General features: G+C 34.0%; 1 protein-coding gene across 8 annotated transcripts in view; it reads right to left on the reverse strand.

The window, feature by feature from the left end:
* SLC4A7 (solute carrier family 4 member 7) overlaps window positions 1–27,949 on the reverse strand; it is a 115,067-nt gene that overhangs the window by 31,617 nt on the left and 55,501 nt on the right. For 5 of the 8 annotated variants that reach the window (XM_036867800.1, XM_036867799.1, XM_036867801.1 and 2 more), the window contains exons 4-14: window positions 26,988–27,126; window positions 26,285–26,445; window positions 24,027–24,215; window positions 21,183–21,551; window positions 16,333–16,448; window positions 14,266–14,423; window positions 12,608–12,695; window positions 10,817–10,963; window positions 6,892–6,998; window positions 4,598–4,772; window positions 817–950 (exon numbers count right to left, since the gene is read on the reverse strand). In XM_036867800.1, coding sequence (XP_036723695.1) covers window positions 817–950; window positions 4,598–4,772; window positions 6,892–6,998; window positions 10,817–10,963; window positions 12,608–12,695; window positions 14,266–14,423; window positions 16,333–16,448; window positions 21,183–21,551; window positions 24,027–24,215; window positions 26,285–26,445; window positions 26,988–27,126 — 1,783 coding nt within the window. The remainder of the gene's footprint in view (window positions 1–816; window positions 951–4,597; window positions 4,773–6,891; window positions 6,999–10,816; window positions 10,964–12,607; window positions 12,696–14,265; window positions 14,424–16,332; window positions 16,449–21,182; window positions 21,552–24,026; window positions 24,216–26,284; window positions 26,446–26,987; window positions 27,127–27,949) is intronic. The other 3 variants (XM_036867805.1, XM_036867803.1, XM_036867804.1) reach the window with 2 other exon arrangements.

Consider the following 27,949-nt stretch of genomic DNA (forward strand, 5'->3'; position numbering starts at 1 on the left):
GATGTATGTCACTCTCTCTGAAGACCCAGATGCTCCAGTGTCAACATGGCAGCCACGCCCCAGCCCCACCACCACCGGCTCCTCTACCACCAGTATCACCACAGTGACTTCATTTTCCAATTCAATTTCAAATAAGAAATTACTACCAGTGAGTCTAAAACACTTGAGGCCACTACATTCTCTATTTATGTGTGTACTGTGCCAGATCAAAATCAGAATCAGCTTGTCCAGTGGCAAAAGAATCCAAACAAGAGGAATTAGTGAATCAAACATTTAACAGCATCAAGTTGTTTCAGACTAAAATATTCAACTGCATTTATCTCACAAAAGGAATAGTACTGCCATGTCAAATTCCGAGGCTACCAGCTCCAGTAACCTGCACTGACCCCACGCTGTGAGCTGCAGCTCCCTCTGTGACACAGGCCTGCTGGGTAAAGTCAGCATGAGCCTTCGAGATCCACTGCTTTCTAAACTTCCTTTATAAGACCAACATACCATATAATAAATAATTCAGATTAACTACGTTCTTACTAGGTTGAAATTTGCTAACACAAAGGACTTTTATTGTTCCTCAAGTGATTTGCTTATCAGCACTCGAATCCATTGATTTTATATTCAAGGTGACTGGGGATGAGAGTAGGAGCCAGAGTAGGGTTGACCACACAGTAACCCCAAAATATTGAAAATATGTATACTCATCAGATCCTCTTTTTCAGCTATTAATTATACAATGTACTTTTAACTAAAGTTAGTAACAATAATATATAATTATAAACATACATAAACAAATGTGACAAGTAGGTAACTATTACATACCTGCAGAATTTAAATAAAATTTTTTCAAACACTAAAACTGGACCTGTGCTCCCCAATATTGTTAGAGGTTGCCCAGCAAACAACGAATAGGCAATCCCAGTTAATGATGCTCCAAAAAGAGACTCTATTGCACTCTGTTTAAGGAAAAGAGAAACGAATAAAGGTAATACATCATAAATATATCTCTATCCTACTATAATACATATATATAAGACACCTGGAAAATAAAAATATTAATCAAGTGGTTAAAAAAATAAAGCAAATGCAACTTTAAATCTCAAATTTAAAATTTAAATATGGAAAATTACAAATATATTTTAAATACATGGGAAAATTTAAATTTGTTTTAGCATATTAAAGGTGAACTTTTACAATCAACCCTAATTTAAAACTCAATACTACGGGAGGTAAGGAGGAAGGGGTAAATAGAAGATGGACACAGAGGCTCCAACCCTATCTATACATGTTTTACTTCTTAAGCCATCGGTGAATACAAAGATGTATACATTATTTTGAATATTTTTGCATGTCTGAAATAGTTCATTTAAGAAAATAAAAAACATACTAAATGCTCGATGTGGTGTGCTACAAAAAAAAGACTCCTCCAAGTAGATGAATAAGAAATTAGCATGCTCAAATTTGAAACTATCATTCTCAAACTTGCTTATAAAGTGCAATTTCCCATACATTTTAAAGAAATTAATCTAATATGATGGGCTTAACCAACATATATAAAACATGAAATGCTTAACATAAATAATAGATGAAAAATCTCCTTAAAAAAACTCCTGGAAACCATAAATGAGGAAATATTATTATTAAAGTTTGGTAAAAACGATAAAATGAAAGACTCATAGAAATCGTAAATCAAAGCTAGTAGGCCAATTTTGTTCCACTACCAACATTACATCCTAACTGATTAGGTTATCAGTTGCTAAGGCATATAGGCTATGACACTCGACAGAGGGGAAGGGTCAGAAAGAAAACGGTTTACCATTCACAAACATCAAGGTCAACTGGGATATACAATTAAGAAAGGAAAAGCCCATCATCAGTAAAGCAAAGACAAGACACTTGTGAGAAACAAGCCTCCTGGAACCGAGAGGCAGCACAGCAGTAGGCAGAGAGCAGGGTTTCAGAACCAGATCTGAAGTAGAAGACTGCTTCCTACCAGGTGCTAAACCATGGCCATATCTCAGACTTGTCCAGCCCAACTTTTCTCATTTTTAAATGTGGGTGATGATAGTCAGGAGAACTTAAAGAAGCAGCATTTCTGAAAACACTAGCAAGCACACTGTCTGGCATATGGAATGCACTCAATAAATGGTAGCAATTATCATCATCAGTAATAACAGCATGTTCCAAAATCAAAATCACAACGTAAGAATAGTATGTAGTAAAAGTAACATTCAATTATTAATATAAAAATAGGATCAAACCCACATACAAACTAGACTTTTGGCAAAATGAATGTGTTCATATTAACAATATATTTATGAATTGTATGAGACAAATTTGTTTTCTTGCCCACAGACAAACAAGAGATTGTCCTGGAAGACACTACTAAGCTATTAGAAAATCCTTAGTTCAATTATAATATGTATATTTAGGAATGAATTTAGAGTTCAAATCAAAGGAAAAAATGTCTAAGCAACATCTAGAAATAGAAAGCAAAAAATTGAGCAGAGAAACAAGGAGATGGCAAATAAAGAAATGCTAATGGGGTGGGGAAGGCAGTTGGGCACAAAATTAGTTTCCCTCCTCAATGTTGTGTTGAAAAAGCAGAAACTTCCAGGTGAAGACCTTCCTTTCACCATTCCCCAAACCCCTCATTGCCACGTTTACTAGGTTTCTTTACCCAGACCTACTTTTTCCCATTTTAAACTGTTTCTATGTTCATTCCCAAACTAAAGCCTGTCTTTCCCTAAAGAAATCACAGTCCTCCCTATACTGCCCTAACTAACCCACATTCAAAAGCTTCCATTTTACCCACTGGAAGCCCTCCCCTACTCTCCCCCATACGCCTCGCCACTGTACGGCACTGAACAATCCCTGCTGATCTTCCTCCTTCTCTACACCTCTATTTTGGTTTTTACAAAATTACATCATCCTGACTCCTCTTTCAGAGCTCTGATTGTGCCTGTGTCTAATTTGCTGGGTCATTTTTCTCTTCATTCTCATCCTTCCTCCATTTCATAAATGGGGATAACTTCCCACACTTTTTTCCTCTCCTTGTCTCCCTTTACATTGTTAACCTCATCTATTTTCAGTTTCCCAATCTTCATATTTCTTTCTTATCACTCTATAAATTCTGGAACTGCACCTCCTAATGTCTCCATTTCTACCTGAAGTTCCAATAAAGCATCTGAAAATAAACGCATCATCTCCATATCATTTCCCTCCATAATATTTCTGATTTCTCTATTCTAACAACTCCTACAGCACTTCCTTTATCTCACTCATGTGTGGCACAGAACACCACGACATAGTAACTACATATATACTATCCTATCTTTTTCTCCTAGGTTAGGACCCTGAGGATAGATGACACATGCCCATGTCTTACCCTTGTCTATGTTCCTCTAGTGCCTAAAGCTCTATCACATGCACAGGGTATTAAATAGCAGGATGAGACGGGCAGGCAGTGAGTGACAGTCCAAGAGGAAAGAAACAGTATTTCCATGATGGTAACAGACAAGACACACTTCCTCAGGGACCAGCAGAGTTACATGTACAACTTGTGACAGCACATAAAGCAACTTACTAAAAATATCTATCTTTGCTATAATAATGTAAAAGAATAATATAAAAGAATCTAAATAATCAAAAATAAATTGAGTTGAAAGGAAATTTCAGTTGTCAGGTTTATCTCATGTTCAGCTTATGAAATACTTTAATTGAACAATTATTACTACTTAGAATTGGTTGGTTTTTAACCTTTTATCTGTACAAAATAAATTTTCTCCAAACAGTAAATATCATTAAACAAAATATACTTAGGAATCACAAACTGTCTCATTTAAATGCCATTAAAATGTATATAAACAGCAACAAAAAAGTCTTTCCAAATTTCACAAAGCACTAGATGCTGTTCCGATATCAGGCCCCCACAGCCCCAATACAGTATCACCAAGAACAAAAAACATAAAAACTTTCATTCTAGTCATATCAAAATATAGATGCAGTTTTCAGTTATACTTTCCAATTAACACTTTGGCAACGTTCACACAAATTTAATAACAGCAAAATTAAAGTAAACACCACTTCAAAAATCCATCATTTGTCCAGAATTATGCTCCCTTCTTCCAAATAGTCTAGCCCGGGGGACCTGCCAGGGTGGATTAGTTAATGTTAATCACATGGCTCTAACTAATCCTATGATGCCTTAAAGGATACAAAGTGACCCCACAGATAAATTCTCCCACCCATGACCCACCCAGAATCAGTCCAATTGATCTGTCTCCTCCCACCCACTCCCCCCACAAAGACAATACAAGCCTTTTACTCAATTTATAAAACCATTCATCCAGCGAGCCATGACAAACTTTTTTCTTTCTTTCTTTCTTTTTTTTTTTTTTACCTCAACTGTGCATCTTCTCCTGTTCAAATGGCTTCCCCATGTTTTCCATTGCAATTACCTTTGGGGGAAGTCTGCTTTGGGACAGGTTAATCATGCTGTGGGTAGACTCTTCAAATAAAAGTATGAATAGTGAGACAAATGCACACAGACACTTGCCTCTGAAGAGCTAAGAGCCTGGCCACTACCAATCTTTGTACTCACTATTCTGCCTTCTGTAGCTTCTCCAAGCAGCCCTCCAAAAGTGATTACAGGAGACATACAGGCACAGTATAGGAAAAGAATCGAGGCCAGGCACTGCAGACTTAATGCATCCTTGAAGTCACTCAAGAAAAAAGGTGCTTTCCTTTTGATGTCAAGTATCAAACCACCAAAAAGCCTAAATAGGTGAGATGAAACTCGTCAAACTGTACACTAGAGGATTCTGGCTAGTTCAAACTAAAACTATGGGCTACATAAAACTGCTGGTGCCTAGCGTTTTGTCAACAAAAATCAATATCCTATTTAAATAATGGTATAAATTATAGAAGACAAACTCATTTAATCTAATCCACTGATAGTGGAAAGGTAGACCTCACTAAGTTAAAAGAGGCACAAACATCTGTATCATATGGACTATATACTGAAAAGACTACAGGCAAATGACTATATGAGTAAATGCAATAAATATCAAACACAAATGTGCAAGGAAATACATAATAAAAATAAATAAAACCTAACAACCCATTCATGAAAATGTGCATAAGCAATGCTATTAATCATTATTTATATTATAAATCTTAAAGGCAAGTGTCAGAAATACCAGGAATGCAATTATAATATAATCATAAGTCCCCAAATACCCTTTAATATGAATGTAGTATGCTCAGGCCCACTCAGTAGTGAATTAAATAATTTTAGTTTTAAAATTTTAGTACTTCAAACACATAAATACTTCTGGTCTAGAAAAAAAACCTAAAAACTATTTCAGTGTATGTAATTTACTGTATATGTAGTCAAACCAGTGTGCATATTAATAAAACTAAGAGGTTTTAGTTAGTAAATTTAAAATCTATATTTGCACATCAAATCATTTCAATGACTTATCATTTCAGTGTGTTTTAAAATCAGACTTTTGGATACATCTAATTTGAAAGCATTCCACTACAATATAAGCTCTGTGAGGGGCAGGGACCTTTTCTTATTCACTGCCATTATCTCCAATGTCTAGAACACTGCCTGGGAAATAGTAGGTACTCAATAATTACCGGTGACAAATCAGTAATTTAAAAAGATTTTGTGACTCATAAAATAGCATTCAAATCCCTACTGCAGAAAAATACACCAAACAAATTAATCTTATGCTTTCAAATGCTTTAGATGTTTCAAGCTTTACCATTCTAGCTTTTTCCAAAGTTAATACTGAAATAAAGCCTAAACATAAATTGACACCTGGAAGAAGTTATCCTATAAATAATATGACAGCAAGGGGACTAAGAAAACTGTAAAAAAAGGTGCCAACTTGCAACAAAAAAGGTGCCAATGATAATCTAGAAAATGAAAGTATATCATCAAATCAATCATTTATATGAGACTCTCGGGTAACATGAGATCACTGGGGGTCTGGCTTGGTACTTCTCAGTGACTAACCCTACCTCAGTTTGAAGTCTGAAGAAGTAATAATAATAATAACAACTTAAATGAGCACCTTTCGCATGGGGACAGAGTCTTACTCTATTATACTCAGAGACTACTATATTAGTCAATGAATTAAGATATCCTGTATAAGCTATCCTGGTTTTTTAAACAAATATTTAAGCTTCAAGATCTTTAGTTCTATAGGGACCACCAATGGATAAAACAGTATCAACATCCACATGCTTTTTTCTACACAATGGTAATACAATATCATTTTCTACCTCTACAAAATATTTTAAGACAATGTTTGCACCCGGTAATATTTCTATTCTTTATTCCAAAAATTAAGTTCTGCAACCATTTTTCTAACTAGGTTTCCAGAGACTATTACTATGGTTTAATTAAGCTTGTCTGTCGAATTTTACATTACCTCATGATGTACTGCTCATGGAAGAGTTTTACATCTATGCACACACACGACACATTGGTTACAATTCCTCTCTGTTCCCATAATTCTCTAACTTCATATAAGAATGGCAACAGGACACCACACTTTCCTCAAGAACCTTCTGTACAGGCAGTTAAATTAACCTACTATAGAACTACAATACTCTTAATATATGCTGCATAATATTTTCATTTTAAATTAAATCCTGTTATACAGAACCCAGTATAGTCTAGTAAACTACTTTAAAATGCATATTAATTATCCTTAACATTATATACCTATAAAATAATACACATTTTTTAAAATATGGAAAAAATACTGTACAAAATTACTTTCCAAATATTTGCAAAGAAAAAGAATGCTTATGCCTTTTCCATCAAATCAATCTCTAGCCCCTAAAAGACACCCACACTGTATCAGTATCTGTACCCACCGTCCAGTCCTCTGTAGCTCAGGCCCAGCATGGTGTGGGGCCTCCTTAGGGGTCTCACCCGAGCTGGGGGCAGATCCATTGGGAAATACAGGAATCTTTCTCTTTTCCTGCATTTCACAAAAAACACATTTTCAGAATTGTTTTAAGGAAGCTGAGAAGGCATCTTCAATTAGAGGGAACATGAGATCTCATACTGATTATATATCTAACCAGTACTCCTAGAAAAAATGCTTCCTAATGTAAACTTCCACTTTAAAGAAACTGCACTTTGAAATAGAATCTAAAATTTGCCTCTATTAATATTTCAGATTTACATTTTTTTTTCTGCTTTATATTCTAATATCAGATATACTATAAAACACCCACACACACCATTTCAAATTACTACTCAGCAACAGAAGCAAAAATATCCAATAAAGCATCTCTCCAACTAGAATTTTTTAAATCTTACTCATGTTAAGTGTAGAAAAAATATACTTTACATGAAGAGTAAATGCCATTTTTTTCTTTTTAAAATACTTCCCTTAAGACATAAGTAGCACAAGAGTTATTAAACAAATTTTCATAAAAATCAATTTCCCATTAAGTTTTATTACAAATTCAAGAGTACTATTCTCATGATAAAAGATCTCCTCCTCCTCACCAAAGTGAGCTTTTAATTTGTTACCTCCAAAGGTCAGAGGTTGCTGGACTAAAAAAAGTGTGTGTGTGTGTGTGTGTGTCTGTGTGTGTGGTGGGAGTGGGGGGCGGGGCGGGGTTTGGGTTGGGGTGGGTGGGAGACTGCTAGAGGGAGAGAGAGGAGACCAAAGAGAAAGGGAGAGGGAGGAGGAGAAAGAAAAAGACGGGGTTGGGGGTGGTGTTCATCCCAGGAGGTGCCCCGGATCAAAGACTCTGGCTCAACTACAGACTTAAACTCCCTGGTTCACATATTCAGTATTTATAGAGCAGCACAACTTATCTATAATCATAAGATTACCATTTGAAAATGTCAAAATTAAAACTAACTTACATCATAGCTCAAAGGGGAAAGAGAAAACAAAAGTACAGAATTCCTAGAAAACAAATCTAAAGAAAAATACTATATGTCACAATCTATGGGATACAGCAAAAGCTTCATTCAAGAAAATGAAGCACTTATATTAAGAAAATTGGAAGAATAAAAATAAGTGTATTAAGCATTTAATTCAGGAAATGTGAAAAAAATCTTTTAAGGAAGGTGAAAGGAATAAAATAAAGCAGCTAAAAGCAGAAATTGAGTTACAAAACACAATATACTTTTTTAAAAAGGAGAACTGAAATAAATTTTAAAAGCTGCTCTACTGGAAAAATATGATAAACCATTAGCTAATATACAACCAAAGATACGACAAGGAGGCAACTTCATAAATTTTACATATATATAAGAAATATATATATATGTACAAAGAGAGAGACAGACTGCACAACACAACCCTCTGCAAATAAATGAAAAATTTGATGATATGGGTAATATACCAAAAAACATATTTTCCCAAAATTGACACCAGAAAATAGGTAATTTTCTATGGTATACAGTTTACCTAAACTGAGTCTAGAAAAAAGAGAAAGCTTACACAAACCAATTTCCACAGAAGAAATAAGCAAGTTGTTGAAGTCTACGACACAAGAGTCAAGCTCAGAAAATTTTAATAAAGAAATCTTTCAAACTTTCAGAACCAAATTATTCCAAACCACTTAAGGTTTAAAGAACACAGAAAAAGGAAAACTTACAAATTTGTTTTTATGAAACAAGTATAATGATGATACCAAAACGTGAAGACCGCACAAAAATCTATATACCAATCTACTTACAAACAGAGGATGGCAAACAACTTAAATAAAACATTAGACAAAGACTACAGACACTTTAAAGCCCAAGTTGGCTTAGTCCAATACTGCAAGAGTATTTTTCAAATTAAAGAACCTATTAATGTGATTTACCATGATAACTGATAAATAAAATTTATATGATCATCTCCAGAGATGCTAAAAAGCCCTTTGACAAAATTCAACATTCACTTTTATTAAAAATTTCAATAAAACAGAAATTAGGGTAATTTCTTAACATGATAAAATGTGTACTTTGGCACCAAACACAGTAACTTAATGAGAGAAACACTAGGGATATTGACTACAATTAGGAAAAAATTAAGAAATGCCCTTTAAAGTCAACTACTACTTAAAACTATTAGAGATTTTAATCAATACAATTAACAGAAAACTTGTTAGAGGTATAAGAATTAGAAAATAAGGGATAAAATTATCTCTTATTGCAGATTACATGACTAAAAAACTACTACATACAATAAAAGCATTAATAAAGGTAGCAGGATACAAAAGAAATATACAATAATCAATAGCTTTCATAAATAAATATATATGTGTGTATGTATGTATATATATATATATATATATATAGCAACAAGCAGATGATATAATGGAACAAAGACCTCATTTATAATAGAAACAAAGATAAAATACTTATGAATACACTCACCAAGAGCGTGTAAGGCACAGATAAGGAGAACTTTACAATATTCTTTAAGGACACAAAAACTGACTTGAAATAGGAAAACAACTGGGGGAAGATGTACCATGTTCTTGAATAGATTCAATATTATAAAGATGTCAACTTTCCCTCAGTTCATTTAGAAATTTAATTTCCATCACAATTTTTTAAAAATCACATTTTATTTCTGTAAGTAAAAAGCTGATTTTAAAGCTTATGTGAAAAATAAATATGCAAAGATGGCCAAGAAAATTCAGAAAAACAAGAGTAAGAGAGAGGTTGAGAATGAATGCAGACCTACCAGATATTAAAATATAACAAAAAGCCTCAGAAATTAAAGTGTGAAATTGGTCCATGAATAGACAGACCACTGGAAAAGAAATTCCAGAAACAGACCTGAATGCATATGGAAATTTAATAAATGATAAAGACAACATCACCAATCAAGTGGAGAAATGCTTAACTTTTTAATAAATAGGGACAACCAGGCCGCAATTTAGAAAAAAGACAAATTGCATGCATTCTCTACATAAGACGTCATGATAAATTCAAAAGGATCAACGAATGATTTAAATGTTAAAAAAAAGTGATGGAGGGTGAGCAAAAAATACTCAGGAATATTCAACTTCACTAATTACAGAAATGCAAATTAAAACCACATTAAAATACCAGATATAGTAAGATAATGATACCTATCAGACTGACAAATATTCAAAAGTTTGACAACACACTGTGCTAGTGAGGCTGTAGGGAAACAGGCATTCTCATTCATCACCAAAATGAGTCCACAACAGTTCAACCCGATAAGAGAAGATTCCGGTAATATCTGCTAAAATTATAAACAAATTCCCATGTGAGCCAGCAATCTTATTCCCATGAATCCATCCTACAGACAGACACATCTGCACAAGACTAAAATGGCAATATGAACACTATGATATGGTTTGTAATAGCAAAAGACTGAAAACAACCTGCACCAGAAACAGGACAAACTATGGTGCACCCATACTGGAATAAAACACAGCTGTGAGGAAAGGAAGAAGGAGTATTTCTATGATTTCTTACGATCAGATCCCCAGGAAATATTGTTACATGAGAAAAGCAAGGTGCAGAACACTAACAGTAGGATGTTAACTTCTGGTAAGAAAAAGGAGAGAACAAGACTATATGTTCATATTTCCTTGTACTAAATAAAAACTGGAAGGATAACAAAAAACTAATAACAAATGGTGACCCACAGGAGGTGGGGACAGGGGTGGGCAAACGGGACACGGTGGGGAACAACTTCTCTGAGTGTAGTTCTTCATATAGTTTTGAGTTTTGAAAATGTATAAACTATTTGAAAAATGTTTAATAAAAAAAAAAAGTAACTCCAAGAAGTACTGTGTGGATTCTCACCTGAGAAGGAACGCTCTTCGGCGGCTCTATGCGTATGGAAGGGTCCCACTCTCCTGGAGGTAGGACAGTCACTTGATCTAAAAATTCATCAATTCCAGATAGGAGGTCATTTCTGTCTTTTGCTTTATAAGCTACATCATGAAAAATCTAAAGAAAAATACACATATTGAGTAAAAGCATTGTAAAGCTGAAAGAAAATTCTACGCATAGTAATCCACTTTAGATATCATAACTAAGTCTACATAATTACCTTAACTCTTGTTCCCACTCTCGCTAATAACTTTAAAAAATAACCCACTATTAGTACTACCAGATGAATTAACAGTAACAAACAACAAAAGAAACCAGTGATGTGTTAATACACAACAATTTTTAAAAAGAGAATATTTTACTTGGGAAATAATAAATACAGAATAAAATAATACTGCAGGTGCGTCATTCCACTTTTATGACATTTTAATGTCATTTATCCTAAAGGAATAACCATGGGTATGCTAACAATCTTACTTAAATAACTAATTTGATCATTTATATTTACTGGGTGCCTACTATTTGGCAGGCACAATTCTGAGCACTGTGGACACAGATATGGCAAAGTCCCCACACAAGAACTCAGGGGGAAAGACAGTGAAACAGGTAATTACATAAATACACAACTGCAGGTAATAATAAATGTGCCTATAAAAATAAAGCAGGGTAAACGAAGGGAAGCTGATGGGGAAGAATTGGGTGGCCAAGGAAGGTCTCTTAGAGGAGGAAACACTACAGGAGGAATCTGTCTGAAATGAGGGACAAAGCATGCACAGGGTGGGGTGGAGGTGGTAGAGTGAGCACTCAGGCAAAGGGAAGAGCAGCAATGTCCAGGGGCAGCAGTGAGCATAGCACATCTGAGGAACAAAAAGGAAGCTGATGTGGACGGAGCAAGTGGTAGAGAAAAGGTGACTAGTCAGTCATAGCATGTAAATTTCCAAAAAAAAAAAAAAGCATACAGAGGCTAGATTAGGCAGACTCTATTAAGACAACAGTAAAGAGTCTAAATTTAAACAAATATACAATAGGATGTCATTGATACATCTGGATCAAGGAAATGATTTATTTGAATCTGCATATTACTGATAGTACAGAGGAAAATACTATAAGAGAAAGGCCCATATGATCCACTTTTGTCACCAAAGAAAAGAAGGTAAGAGAGTCTAAGCTGGAGGGAGAAGTGATGCTACAGATGGAAAGGAGGTGGTAGATTAAATGCAAAATACATAGAAAAGGTAAAATCAATAAAATCTGGTTACTGACTGAGACAGAACAGAGAAAGGAGGTCAGTTCAGACATGTGGGGTTTCAGATGCTTTAGGGACACAAAGCAGAGATGTCTAACAAGTACCCAACTATAAAGCTCTCTCCCAAAGAGATAAAAGTCCTGATCAATACAGGCCATGGTCAAAGATGAAGTCCACAAAAGCAAGAAATTATAGAGAAAAAAGGGGAAAACACAAAGTCCTGAGGAAAACCCAAAGAACCAATATCCTGAAATGCAGGAGGAAGAAAATTTCAAAACGTCAAGAAGATGGTCAATAATTTCAACTTGGGGGGGAGAGAGGAAGCCAAACAGTATCCACTGATCCCAGACAGAAAGGTCCTAAAGACCTTGCAAAAGGCAAATAGTGAATATGAGATAAAATAGTAAAGACAAGCAAGGACAATTTTTTAAGCTTCACTATGAAAGGAGAACTATAATTTAATATGCATTATATGCTTTTTAATCAGTGTCCATGTCAAAGGGCATTTTAATTACCTCATCCGTCATGAGGGTGGCTATTGATCTTCCAATTTCGTGGTACTGCGGCGCCTTGCCTGCAGGACCCAATAACAGAAACAAAAACCTAAGGAAACATGAAAACACAGATTTAAACATAAACAACATACACATATAAATTTAGGAATCATAAAGAAATCATTCAAATGTAAACACAGAAACAACACTCAGACCTCTTTTCCATCCTCACACACCAATGGCTGAAAAGAGGATGGAACTCTATTCAGATGAAAACAGATCACAAAACTAAGAAAGGCATTCATAAATAAGTTTCTACCAAGTTATTACTTTTCATCTTCCTTAGAGTAAAAAAGTACTTAAGGAATTGGTGTTTTACATTAAAAGTTCCCATCTTCTATATCCTTCTGAATTTTGAGTAAACAATTTTTTCTTGTCTGTACTGATGAAAAAAAGTAAATTAGTAAATAAAGTGAATACTAATCCCATTTAAGTATTTACTTTGGCTTAATAAAGTAGCTAAGAGTATGCACAAGAAATCCATGATCCCTCAAACTACAGTCTGGATAAAGACACTAATGTGGTAAATAAGGGACTAATCCCTTTGGAAGGAAAAGCATTTTTATTTACGACTCCAAATTTAACATCAAACCTCTTATTATTTGATTTTAATTTATTTATAGTGACTAAATAAAAATTATTTAACTTCCTACTTAGTTATATCATTGTTAACACTACAGTAAAATATTAATATTCACAATAATCCAAACTGGAAGTATTCATCTTCCTGCTTTATAAGAATTTAAATGTGAATCTATGAAATTATTCTTCTCATTTATCTTAATACTATACCGTTAATGCAATTCAGTAAAGCTTAAGAACTGGCACATGTATTTCAATCAAGCTGCAATTAATTCTTCTTATTTACTATTATATGAATAAGAAAAAACTATTTTTAATTATTCTCATTTGTAATTAAGTTTATACAATCAGTAGCTAACAAATTGATAACCCTTTATAACACAACTTGCTACTTCTTAAGGATATGACCCCCATTTCAATTTTTACTTATAATGTATACTGAACAGAAGATTTGATCAGGTCAGAACAAAGCATTTTGCCTAATTCAGAGGCATTATTACATTTAATCAACCCTGTGAGGTACTGCTACCCTCATTTTACAAATAAAGCTTAGAGAACTGAAGTCTGGCTTGACCATCCCACAAAAAGTGGCAGAGCAAGGATTCAATTCCATTCTCTATGACTTCAGTGCCTGCACAGAACATACTATGTCTAAAATGATGAACTGTTTTTTAAACCAAAGCTCCCAAGATACCGAACTTCTCGTAAAAATATAAATCCAATGTATTTTTTTTAATTTATAATTTGAGTTTTTAAATTTATCAATTTTTTTTAACAGATCTTTATTGGAGTATAATTGCTTCACAATACCGTGTAAGTTTCTATTGCACAACAAAGCGAATCAGCCACATGCATACACATGTCCCCATATCCCCTCCCTCTTAAGCCTCCCTCCCATCCTTCCTAGGTCATCCCAAAGCACCGAGCCGATCTCCCTGTGCTATGCTGCATAAAGCAACATGTTCCTTCAGTGAATAAAATTTTTTAGATTTTGGACATTCTGGGAGAATGTTAACTGGAATTAACCCTCTCTTTACCTTGTAGGAACAGGGACCTCGGTCAGCCCTGAGAGAAGAACAGCAGGAGCCAGTCTCACAAACGCAATTATAGGTCTCTCCAAAAAATCCACTTCTCCCACCAGAACATTGGATGCCTCAGCTCCCGAAGGAATTTTTCTCATGAAATTCATATCAACCTAGTGACAAATAAATAGTAATTAAAAATAAAGTGTGCATGGTATTAATAAGACCAGAGGGAAATAGGAAAGAAAAGATGCTTTTAAGACTACTATTTGCTAATCAAAACTGGTGATCTAAAGGATGTAAAAATGCCAAAATTCTCACAAATACAAAGAATGAAGTAGACAAATACAAAAAAGCAAGCAAAACACATCTACCAAACAATACTTCCAACTGTTTTACTGTCATAGTCTTTACTACTTCAGAGATCTAAATTACCAAACATACAAACTAGAGAAAATTTTCAATGAATATAGCAGTATTCATTAAAAACTATTAAAGACAAAAATATAGTTCACAAGCTAACAGTGGTCCATGAAATTATACACAGTGCTAAAAATATTCATTTAATTATTATCTATTGTTTAATCTTAGAAATCAATTAGTTCCTTTATATTTTATGTATTTTTATAAGTCCTTTTTATTTTAAAGAACTCTGGGCATTCCCCAGTATCTTCATTCAGTGGGAAAAATTATGTTTATTTAAAACTACAATAGCCATAATTGGTATAGATATATGGTAGTGCTATATAATCAAATTCAGTTGTCTGTGTATAATTACAAAGAAAAGGTTACGAGCATAATATCAAAGTATGGCAACTTCTTCGTCTATACGCAGTTTCACACAAGGCACTAAACAACCACTTACAGGGCTATCTATTAAAATAAAACCAGCACTTACAGCGGGCCTCTTGAGTCCCACACCCAGTGTGCCACAACTACAGTGCCAGGAGGCAGACTCCTGCCCAACAGGAGATAAGGAGGTGTACACAAGGACAGACCAAGTAAAAAAAGGAAAACTGTGACAGAGGAACAAAAGTAAATGGCATCTGCCATGTCTAGAGGAGATGTATAACGTAAACTATAGTAATTTATTCATTGCAATTTAGATACTGAACACTTTACACTCATCTGAAATAATTGGAGCACCAGTAAAAATATGATCGACTTAGAACAGTACAACGTCCCATAAGCAAGGCTTTTTTTTGGCAAAGCTTTTTATAATTTTAGAGCATGAAGCTCAGCAAAGCTACCGCAAATCATCATTTAAATGCCTTTTCTGCAAAATGTGATTTATAGACTTTGCATCATAAAATAAAGGCTTAAAAAATGAATCTTACTTGAAATAATCACATTTAATTAAAAGTCTGACATTGTATCCTATAGTAAATACCAATAAAAAAATTTACAATGGCCACAGGGGATCAATTATTCAGAGGCAGTACTCACAAAGTATGCTTTAAATTCAATTGTAATTTGAACTTGTAGTTTTTTGCCCTGTTCTTTTGAAATAAGTTCTTTTTATATTTCATTTAAATACTCATCTACCACAATTAAAAATCATAGTTGAGATAGGTGAATTGTTTTTAAATCCATGCCTTTACCTTTACCTACCCATGGGGAAGCACCAATGTTTCCTAGTGACATTCCAGAAAGTACTGACACCATAAGACAATAATTCTGGGATCACATTACAGCTGAGAAAAAGCTGAATCATTACTGCTGTAACATCATTACCAGAATTAATCTTTCTAGTGGTGGTAGCTCCAGAACAAACGACTGTAATTCAAAAGGTACTGAAGTTTCATGATATCTATGGGTAGGTATAGATAAAAATACCATATTATTCATATATTCTTTTTTCAGAATTTCTAACACTAGTAAGATATAACGTTATTCAAGTGCTATGACACTGTTACCTTTCTCACAATTTCTGATCATAAATTAACATATCACAAGCATCACATGCAGGTTTATAGGCACCAGTTATTAAAAAATTATTATGATCAATGTTAATAAAGCCACAATGCTACAATTTTCTCAGTAAAAATGACTATGAAAATGTATAGTTAATAACAGAATTACCTTGCTGAAGTCAACAGTACTATTTTCTCTGCTTCCTCCACTTCCATTACCTTTCATTTCTCCACTTTTACTATTGTCCAAGTTTCCAGGTGCAGACTGTGGAGAGGCCAAAATACCTGTATTTAAGAACAAACAAATTCCAAACTAGTAAGGAGAAAATTCACTTTGTAACCTGAATCTGCTCATATCCTGAAAGTGATGGTTTATTAAAAGCAAATGTGTTAGGTAAAAAAAAAAAAAAAAAAAAAAAAAAGGTGCCAAGTGTTAGTACCATACCAGCAAGAGTAGATTAACATTTTAAGCAATAATGAAGCTATATATTTTAACATTTTAAATAATATAATGGGCATTTACAAAAATGGTGGCCTTTTGCAAAAAGAGAAAAAGTGAGTAGAAGGTGGAAGACCTGGGTCTGATCACCACTAGAAATACTTAGGGCATCCATTTTCAATGTATCCAATAGACATGTGAACTGCACATCATTAAGTTAGCTTAATGATGTCTAGCACACTTACATCAATAACAATATAAAATTTCTGTTAAAACCTAAATGTAACTCAGAAAATGTTAAGAGCCACATCAACTAAATGTACACTAATTTTGCCATAATCATCCCTAATCTTAACAGTTTCCTCAAGAATTTTCATTCTCTTGTGTAAAATTTATGTGCTGCCTACTGTCATTATTCCTAAGAAATATGTTAAAACATAATAGTAATGTTTTTACTATTTTAGATACACGTTCTATTAAATTAGCTTGTTTGTATTACAAATGATAGATATATGTTCATGCATTATGTATACTCATTTCAAGTAACACTCAGCAGCAACAATTCACACAATAACATAAAAACACCCAGTAGCATATGACCAATCATTACCACTACGAATTTTGCATAAAGTTCAAATCTCAAAAATGTTGAAGTACTTAACACAGATTTCTACCATTAAATGTACCTAATTTTTTCAAAACACCCAAGACTTTCTAGTTCAAGAATATAGATTTAATATTACCCAAAACACTGAGTATCACGGAGAAGATGCACTAGACAATTAACAACAGTCTTTACTTTTAGTTTTAACTCTGCCACTCAAGACAATCTAGTGACCCACAGAAATTCAATTAAATTGTTTGTGGTTAGATCCTATAAACTTTAAAGTTAATATTTGTAATTGAGTTCCAAAATTTTAAGCATATCAGATATATTCAATGCCTCTAAGGGAGTTTTCGTTTTTACAGAATACAACATACACTAACTAGTAACTTTAAGTCATTTGAGTTTACTGCTTAAACTTAGTGAAAGAAGACCTTTGTGATACCCACTTCTATGTTAAATATCTACGCTAGGATGTCACTCTGACGCAAAAATCTCAGTGTAAAAAGTATGTGCAATCCCCTTAGCCATGTGCTCAATTCCCTAGAAGTATTAAACAATTCTGAAATAAAAACTATTTCCTAAAACTTAACTAATTTTTCACCATTTTAGCCTCTTCTTTGAACTTTGTCCCTACACTTCCATAATAGAGTCCATTCCTTTATTAAAATACATGCCCAAGTGGAAAAAAAAAAGTGAACCAGTATTTTTCAGTGGTTTCCACCAACTCCCACACAAGAAAATGAAGAGTATCATTAAGGCCCTGGCAGCAACTGCAATGACCATCAACACACACACACTGCTAACTACTAAATGCATCCAACCTGCAAACGTGTAACCAAAAAAAAACATAGGCACAGCTTCCCAGAACAGTCCCAGCCACCAGATTTTGGGGAGAAGAGTGGAATGGGGAGAAGGCTCTGAGGGAAAACAAGGACACAGTAGAATGGGAAGAAGAAATAATGTGCAACTCAATACTGACAAAGCCAGAAGAAATGACGTGAAGTCATGGGCTCACCTGGTCACCTTGAACCTGTTAAAGTCAGCATGCCAGGCACACCTTAGAGATTCCCACCACCGCCTTCTCCATGCAATCCTTCCTACTCTCAGCTAAGTTAAAGCTATTTCTTCAAAAGGTTAAGGAAGTATCCCTGCTCCTACAGTAAATTCCTAGAGCTCAGAATTAAATGAGTAAATTCCCCAAAATTAAAACTATCATTAGCACAAATAACTCAGAAGGACTTTATTTGCTTTGAGCAAAAGAAAAAACAAATATGAGTATGTATACAATCAGTACTGGGATTTAAAAATCATACCCTGGTAAATCTATTATTGTGCCCTTACATTCTTTTTCTTGAAATAGCAAAGCTACCTAGAGAAACAGAAATCAAAGATATCAGTTTTCTGTCATTAAAAGTTTGAAAGTAGAAGTATTTGGATCAGTGGTTCTCATCTGGGGAAGATTCTGCCCCCCACAGACATCTGGCAAAGTCTAGAGACATCTTTGGTTGTCACCACTAGGGAGTGTACTGGCGGCTAGTGAGTGGAGGCCAAGGGTGCTGCTCAACATCCCACAACACACAAGACATCCCCCACCACAAAGAAGTGTCCACCCCAAAAGGTCAATAGTGCCAAGCGTGAGAAACACTGAGTCAGAAAACAGTTACAAACACTAAAAGTGAGTTACGTCTTTTACATAATTATTCTCCAAAAAATAACTAATGGGAAACACCACTTTTTTCTTTTTTTTTTTTTTTTACTACAGGTATTCACAAATCATGACCCCGTGCCACAAAAATCTATGACATTAGTCTCTCAAAAATGATGCCAAGGCCACCTTCTTCATCAGACTTCAGGAAAACTTATAGAGTTTCCAGCTGCTCTAAGCAGCAAAGGTAACTAAGCAAGGAATAATATAGAGCTGCCCCTATTATTGTAATTACATTCCTTCTATAAATGTCTTTTTAAACAGTAATTATAAGCTCTCCCTTTTCCTTAGAAATTCCCTCTTTTCCCTACGTTCTAATTTCTTTTCTTCAGAAAGGCTAATAAATCTCATGGCATACTTAATGGCAGAGGGGGAAATAATTTAATTGTGTCCCTCAATTTTCAGTAAATTGCTCTTTTTATCCTCTTAACAACATGACCTAATAAGCCATTGTGAACCTGTACATCCCTTCCTCCCCATATCAAATTTATAGTCCCTTATCATTAATAACATTGAAACTGGTAAAACAAGAAATGTCCAGTATTACTGACAGATATAGGTAAAAACAAATGCAAGGGGAAGTAACTTTAAAGTCATTTTTGTTCAATAAAAATAGTAAACCTTGCTAGTCCTTTTTAATTAAAATAAGAATGTTTGTTATTTCTGAGTAATTATTTCTAGATTTTTTTCCCTTTTTTGTTTAGTTACCTCATTATATAATTCTCTATCTTTTCCACAAAGTATTAAAATTTACAATGAAATTCTATACTATAGATTTTGTTATAAGTAGATCTGGGTTCAATTCCTTGCTCTGGTCATTTACGGTATAACCTTAACATCTCTAAGTGTTAATTTTCTTCATTTTACAAACAGCGATAACATGAACTCATCAAATTGTTAGACAAATTAGAAATATGATATTTGAAAAGTATACATCACTGTGTGTGACAACCTATGAAACAATGGTTACTATAAGTACTATCATAATTAATGTTACAATGATTTAACCACAAAACTTCTATTTTTTAACTTCTAGAAGTATCATATTTTGGCAACTACAATGAGCTTTGATTAAATGTATTTAGTATGTCTGGATACAGCCAATAAAGAGAAGGAGAGGCTGGTTGGTCATATACTGGTAGGAACACAGGATGTTTAGTCAGAGGACGTGGGCTGTCACTTACTAGCTGTATGATCCAGGGGAATTTATTTAACTTTGCTGAGCCTGAGTTTCTGAAAATAGGTATATCCACCCAACTTACACAAAATTTTATACACATCAAACAGGCCAATAACTATAAGCTACTATTGAAGTGTTATATATTATTCAGTGTTATGCAGAAATGTGATAATTATGTGATTAAAACCACTATAGTTAGTGTTCATATATCACGCTGATGCTTAGCTGTCAGTAAAACATAGTCACTAAAGAATACTTTTTTATATGAATTGGGTAGAAAGATATATATGTATAAATGTGCATATAATTAATATATAAGAGGAAGAGCCAAAATTATATATAATAACCCTTAAGTGAGTTACAAACCTTTTATCCACTAAGAAATAATTTTTCTAATTCACGTAGAAATATATCCTAGCCACAACTATTGGAACTCTAGTCCTGAAAATTTCAAGGTGCATTAGGATTAAAAATAGATATGGCATTAAATAAAGGACAAGTAAAGTCTATTCCAAATTATAAAACTAGTCTTGAAATAATGATGATGCCAGGCAGTCATTAGTGAACCTCAACCTTCTCAGAGACAAAATGAGAAAAAGAACATTCAATTCTATTTTTGTTAGGAAGGTTAAAACATACTGCATTCCTTGAACAAAAGCACCAAATAGTAGATAAAAGGCATATCGCCCCATTTTACTTTATGTAAAACATGTGTTCATTCACCTTATGGAATGAAATGCACAAGAAGGGCCACCATTTTTTTAATCATGGCAAATTAAAAGATTACTTGTAAAAATGTCTACATTTTTTTGAACCATTCAAATGCATTGACCTGTAAAATCTCAGTGAAAATTTTTGAAAAATAATTAAATTATGTGTAGTCTTATTTGGAGTCTTTTTAAAACTTAAAATTTTTAATAATTCTATCCTTCTCTGTAATATACTATAAAGAAAAAAACATGCAGAAGTCAAAATAAATTATAAGCATTATCTATGTATGCTGCTAAAGCTATGTGCTTGAAAGGCATTCCAAGTGCAAGTGATCCAGAGGCAGAAAGCACCACACATGGAGGACTTTGAATAGTTGCCTGAAGTTATGTCAACATTTTCCTCATTCTTCTGCTCCTGGCCTTGCAGTGCTTCTAAGTCTTCCTCAGGCGGATGAATTACTACTGTGGGAATATCGTCACTGGCAGGTGAAACCAGTAGCTCTGGGGCCTGAAGCTGCCTCTGCTGGGAACTTCTGGAGTTCAGGCGACTGAGCCTAGGGCTGGAAGGAGGACTGTTCTGAGGGGTGGGTACTGGGGTTGTACACTTCGAGCCTGCAGGGGTTCCAGCTCTTGAAGAAGGAAGAAGATGACTGAGAAGAAGAGATAAAGGTGATTCTCCTCTCAATGAAAGGTTTGAGGCAGACAGACCTGTTCGCAAAGAGTGGCGGGAGGCTGAAAGGCCTTCCCCTGAGATAAAACAAATAAATGAAAAGTGATGAAGTTCACTGCAGAAGACAAATGAGACACAAAAAAATCAATTTACACCATAAACTGCAAGATTTTAAAAAGATCCAAAATTTCAAATTCATGCTATCAGGGTTAGTATGACAATCAGATTTTTAAGTATTAGAAAATCATTGAAAAATGGCTTAAACTGTAATTAGTTCTCTGAAGATGTATCCAAAAATCAAAACAAAAAATAAAAAACAATGCTAATGATAGATGGTCGGGGACGATATTCTGTTAGTAATGAGAATGTCCAATAGTGTGGCTTTAAAATTAAAGAATAATATCAATGGAAAGCTGCTGCTTAAAAAAATGATAAATAGCAAATGAGAACATAACACAAAAATAATCTAAGAAATAAAACCCAAAACAAAACTTACCAGCACTGATATTTAGTGCATTTTATCTACATTGCACCGAACTGCTACATATTCTCTCATAAGAAAAGTCCACATTAACGGTATCTAATAATTCCTAACTTAAAGGTGATATCAATAACATTAAGTCAATAGGGCATCACCTACTGATAGCACTCTCAAGTAAAATTTAAAAACATAAGACAAGTTATAGGAATTTCTTTTTTCAAAAGAGAAATGTCAATTTTAAAAGGTACATATTCTTGAGTTCATTATCTGATATTAATAAATGTCCTAAAATATGCTTCCATTTCTAATGCAGCAGATAAATTAAAACAAATACATACAATCTTTAATTTAACTAGCTAAGAATAAAGTATTTCTTGCCAACAAGAGTGATGAGGAAGCTAAGTCTACAGTATTTCAAAAGGTCAGGTATAGTTATACTTCAAACACTTGGTTATTCTAATCAAGTGTGGCTTAATGGAATAACATTGTTTTTTCAGGAAAAGCATGAGAAATATAACAACCTCACATGATCTAAGTAATCAAAGCTACATGCTCAAGAGATCCCAGAAATATTAAAAATATGAACTTTTAATCCATAAACCACCACTATTTAGTTAAAAAATAAGCTACATGCAGAAAAAATTGTTAAATTACAACTATAATATAACAAAATAACAGAATGCCCATGCTAAAATGGCATCTAAAAGAAAATAGCCATTGTCTTATGATTAAAAGGAATCAACTGACAATTGGAGAATAATCAGGAACCACTGCATATGGGGAAGAAAGATTTAATATGATCTCTCTAGGGAAACAAATTCACTTCACTAAAGTAGAGCATATGCAATACATGGAAAGGTGAAAAAAAGACGTGACATAGATGGCTTGCTTTCAGATTGAACTTAGGTCCATAAGAGATTTCTTTCATTCTTAAGGTTCGTTGAATATAGAAAGGCACAATTTTAAATAGATTAAAAAGAGTTTTATTGGTCAAATGCTCAGAAGAAAATGGACTTAATTATCTTACACTGAGCTGCAAACAATGATTAAGTACTGTCAATTTTAGACATGTTAAATCCTACCACCTGAGACTGTGTGCTTGTAGAAGAGTTAAAAGCCATACTCTTTTCAAAGACAGAAAAGATGAGCAGAAGGATTTGTGGCCCATCCTCCACTCCTCTTCACTGTAATTCTCACAAGCCTTGGGTAATGGTAGCAACTAGAGGCAGCAGTGACCCTCAAAACCAGCTCCAATTCTTTGCACATGGATTTTTCCAGTCACTGTGATCAGAGCTATCTTTGAGACCCAAAATAGAACCCCAGTGATAGCATGCCAGCCTTAAGACAGTGACATAGGTAAATGGCTACAAAAACACATTCTCCCCATGTCCCACATAACCCATGCTAGACCGTGAATGAGAGGGGAGAGCAGCAGTGTGTGGGTCTGTGCCATTCTCAATGGCTTGAAAAAAATCAACTGCATCATCCCTAGCATAAAACAGGAACAAGCACAAAAACCTTTCACAAATTATGTAAATAAAAAGCAGTGAAATCAGCAGACCAACCCCAAAATACTTGTTTATGCCCAGCAAGTAAAGTATACTCAGGAGAAAAAAAAAAAATCTCTAGGAAAAATCTAATATTAAAGGCCCAAACACAAGACTTAAAATTTTCAAAAGATTAAATTTATAGATAATAATTTATGGCTCTTTTATCAAATATACAAGAATTCTTCAGCAGAAACAAAAAAGCAAGAAGGAGAGTAATTCAGGGTTATGTATAGTGTAGTGTTTAAATATTACCAATACTTAAATGTCCCATTTTAACAGAGTAAATGCTTAATTTTTTCATCTAAGTAATTTCTACAGATAATTCTGTCACGTTGTAAAGACATTTTAGAAATGAAATCTTTAAATGCACAAATTATTATTTTAAAGAGAATTAAAAAGATAAAGGCCTATGTAATTATCTAGAAAAAATATGTTTCTTTTCCAGAATGCTAATTGTAACACACTGGAATGCCATTAGTGTAGACGTGTTAGCAAAAATTGAATGCCACAACTTATCTCACCATTCCTTTCAAGCAAGTGAGGGTCAGAATGTTTCTTGCCTATATCTGCAAAAGATCGAACAAGGGGAATCCGGCTGGTGAACCTTTTCTCATTCTGATGATGGTGCCTCTTCAGAAGGGCTTCTCTGACATTCTCTCTTATGGACTCGTCCAACTGGCCAGAGGCGATCATGTTGTCCAATACCATATCTAGGCAAAGAAAAATACATAGATAACAATCATTTTTATTAAATAAACTAACACTTGGATGACTATAACACAGAATAAATCTTAAGTGAAATTTTACCAGAAAAATAAGATTCTTAAATAGCTCTAGAAAGTATCATTCTCTTCTAATATTGAATAATGGATGCATAAAGATAAACATGAACATTATCCAACAAAAATGAACATATTAATAGAGACCCTTATTTTAATAAATACTATTATTTATTGAAAAGCTACTGTTATTCACCAATAGCCTTCCTATATAGTTGAAGGTGCTTTACTGATGATACAATAAATTCTATTAAAATGGATATTCAAATATTGGCTTCCTAAGAAGTGAAGGTATTTTCTTGCTTCACCTCATACTTTTCCCCAAAACTGTAGATGCATATCTCTACTCATTCATTCAATCATTAACTATTTACTGAGTACCTATTATGTGCTGGGAATACAGCAATTAACTAAGCAGATCAAGTTTCTGCTCTCACTCGCCCAGAGGTAGAAAAACCAGTGAGTAACTGAATAGATAAAATATGAAGTAATAAGTTTTAGAAAGATGACTATATCAGGCTGTGAGGGAGGTGTGGGAAATGGGGAGATTGATGGCAATGACATTTTATACATTACTGCGGTACCTGGACTATTTTTAATTTATAAAGTACATATAAATATTTTTTAAAAGTGGCAGCAACTTGAGATAAAAGAGTCAGGCTTTCAAATCTATGATAAGATTCCTCTGAGAGAAAACTGGAAGGGATCAACCTAGCAGGTAAACTCTTAACAGTAACACCATGACTGCAGGCTACCATACAAATGAACACTGGATTATACATTTACTAAAATATTATATTGTATTATGTGATAATTAAAAGCCAAAGTAAGACATACTGAATATATCTAAATTCAATATTCCTAATCCTAACTCAGTTTTTCAGTCATTTATATAAAACAAGAAAGTAAGGACTTTGATAACTTAAAGATTTGCAGCACAAGGTCAAATCTATCAATCTGGTAATATCAATGTATTGATATTTCTAGCCTGAGAAATTCTAATAAATTTATGGTCCTCTTGAAGATCAAATACAATAGTTTTTTGTTTTTATATTGGGTAGTCTATAATGGTAGTCACACTATCAAATTTATTACTACTGAACTGGATACTGGTTTTGAGCAACTTCAGTTAATGACCAAATAGCTTTATCACAGCTATCTTTTCCTTCTTTCTACCTCCACAGTATCCTTCGATTTTCTCTCCTTCGTTTCCATTGTTACTACCTACCAGACATCAGATCGTCATTACTTCTTGCCTAGACATTCCAAGAGAATAAATGACCTCCTTGCTTCTAACCTCTTCTTATCCAAAGCCACCCTACCTCTTCTTGCCAGAATGATATCCCTGACACACATCGAGATCATACTATTCTCCAACTTAAAAATCATTGAGAGCCAAAATGCCTACCAAATAAAATCCAATTTCTTAACCCAGTAATTCAATGCTAGTCACAATCCACCTCTAATTTATTTTTCTAACATATCTCAAGAATCTGTATACTCACAGAGAATTGACTTTTTTGAGATTCATAGCTGTCTATACTTTCTAGACTTTTCTTCCTTCTCTTCCTCCTCCTTAGAATACTTTCTTTCCTCTTGCACCACCCTGCTCCTTATTGCCATGTGTTCAAATTCTATGGATAAGTTGTATAGTTAATGTACTCTCTGTATCTTCCCCAGATACCTTGGTCCAGACAACAAAGAAACAAAAAGCTCCTTCCTCTGCATTTCCAGAGAACAGGCTCCATATCTTGCTTATGGCACTAGTCACTTTCTTCTTGATAACCGTAGTTACATCTCTCTAATTTAATCTTTTAGACTCCAAACTTATCAAAGACAAAAAGGGTTATTTATACGTCTACTCCTCATACTGCCCTGCACAGAATGGAAGCTCAACATGTAACTGTCAAATCAATGGTCTAAATTCCACTTTATTTTCCTTATTTAAGTATCTCTAACTTCAATACAATTTAACTATAAAGAAGTCACTTTGCTATCACCTGCTATTTCATCAAGAGTGCTTGCTCTCATATCCAGCATGACTGTTCCATTTAGGATGCAACTTCTCAGTTCAAAAAGACTGTGCAAAGAGAGGGTCGCCACGTAAGGCTTACTCCACCGGTCACCGCCGTCTTCAACATCCTCTTCAAATTTCAGCCATCTGAAATGTATAATGTATAACAATATTTTACAAATAATGATTCCATTTGTTTATTTTAATATGATAAACATAAGCTTGTTCTTTTAAACAGAAACAAAGATCACCACCACCAAAACAAAATTTCGCTACAAACACATTTTTACAAATTAGGTTAACAGCCTATAATGTCGATAGGCAACAAGTTACGTTTGTAGTTCCTCTTTCTATTCTAGCTATCACTGTAGTAAGTTTACAGAAACAAACTCTGGAAATTCATAGTTTCAGCTTCCAATCTTATTTTAAACTTTAAATATGCAAGATGTTGATTTTTCAAACTTGTTTCCTCTAATTATAAGTCTACAGTAACATATTTCCTTTTGTTATATTATAGCATTAAGAATTATTTAAGGAAACAAATTTTGAGACTAAAGATAAAATTTCCAGACAGAAGGAAATTCTCTACTCATTGTTTTAAAGCACTGGATGTCTCAATTTCAATTTTATATTCTCATTACAAAAAGAAACCAAGTAAAGGCAGTTAAAAACTGAGAGAGTATCATCACCTGGCAGTTTCTTTCCATTCATACTCTTCTCCATCTCTGTAGCACAGCTCATCCATTTCCGTGAAGAGATCATGGGGAATGTGTTCTTCATCATCATCTTCAGTACCCAGGATGAACTGGACTCTCTGGGATGGTGTGTCTTGACAAAATCAGAATTTAAAAATATACACTCAAAATTTTCCTCAATTAATACAAAGGTAAATTCTAAATTTTGAAAATGAAATGCTTTTGTTATAAATATGTTCCATCAGAACAAATTTCTTTTCATTATTATTAAAATACTATAATTCTGGAAGGAAACAAGGACCAGCAATCTAGAACAAAAGAATTTTACAGAAAGATCACCTCCACAGATGAAAAAGAAAAATTATATGTTAAAGTCACACTAATCTTTAACAAACTAATGTAAATCAAACAAATAACAGTAAGCAACATCCAAAAACAAGAAAACACTATGCATAAGACAGGACCTTTTCCTCACCAAAAATAGATGGAAATGTTAGATAATATAGAACATTTCAAATATTTAATCAATATGTAGTTAAGTTCAAGAGTAAAAAAAGAAATCCCCAAGTTCCAAAAAAAGGATGAGAAAACTCAAAACTAACTTTTCCTACTATCATGGAGAAGCAAAAGTCTGTCAGCTGAGGTTAGGGAGGTAGACAGGTCACTGCCACTCATGACATCTGAGTTTAAACTACCTGTGTGGTACAGGATCCCCAAACAGAGAAATTAGCATACATTCTAGTCCAGGACAGTTGAAAGCCCCAGAGGTCCCAGAATAAACACTGAAGCATACAACAAGCATCAATTAAAAACAAAATCAAATTCTTCCAAATATAATAGAGGAGGTCAAACTCAAAATTTACATCTAAGTAAACAAACCTCCAGGAACTTACAGCTGCAAGAGGGATATTAAAACAGGTTAAAAAGTAGATTAGAAGGACTTCCTTGGTGGCGCA

This window comes from Balaenoptera musculus, chromosome 11 (genome assembly GCF_009873245.2).
Source record: "Balaenoptera musculus isolate JJ_BM4_2016_0621 chromosome 11, mBalMus1.pri.v3, whole genome shotgun sequence".
Classification (NCBI taxonomy): Eukaryota; Metazoa; Chordata; class Mammalia; order Artiodactyla; family Balaenopteridae; genus Balaenoptera; species Balaenoptera musculus.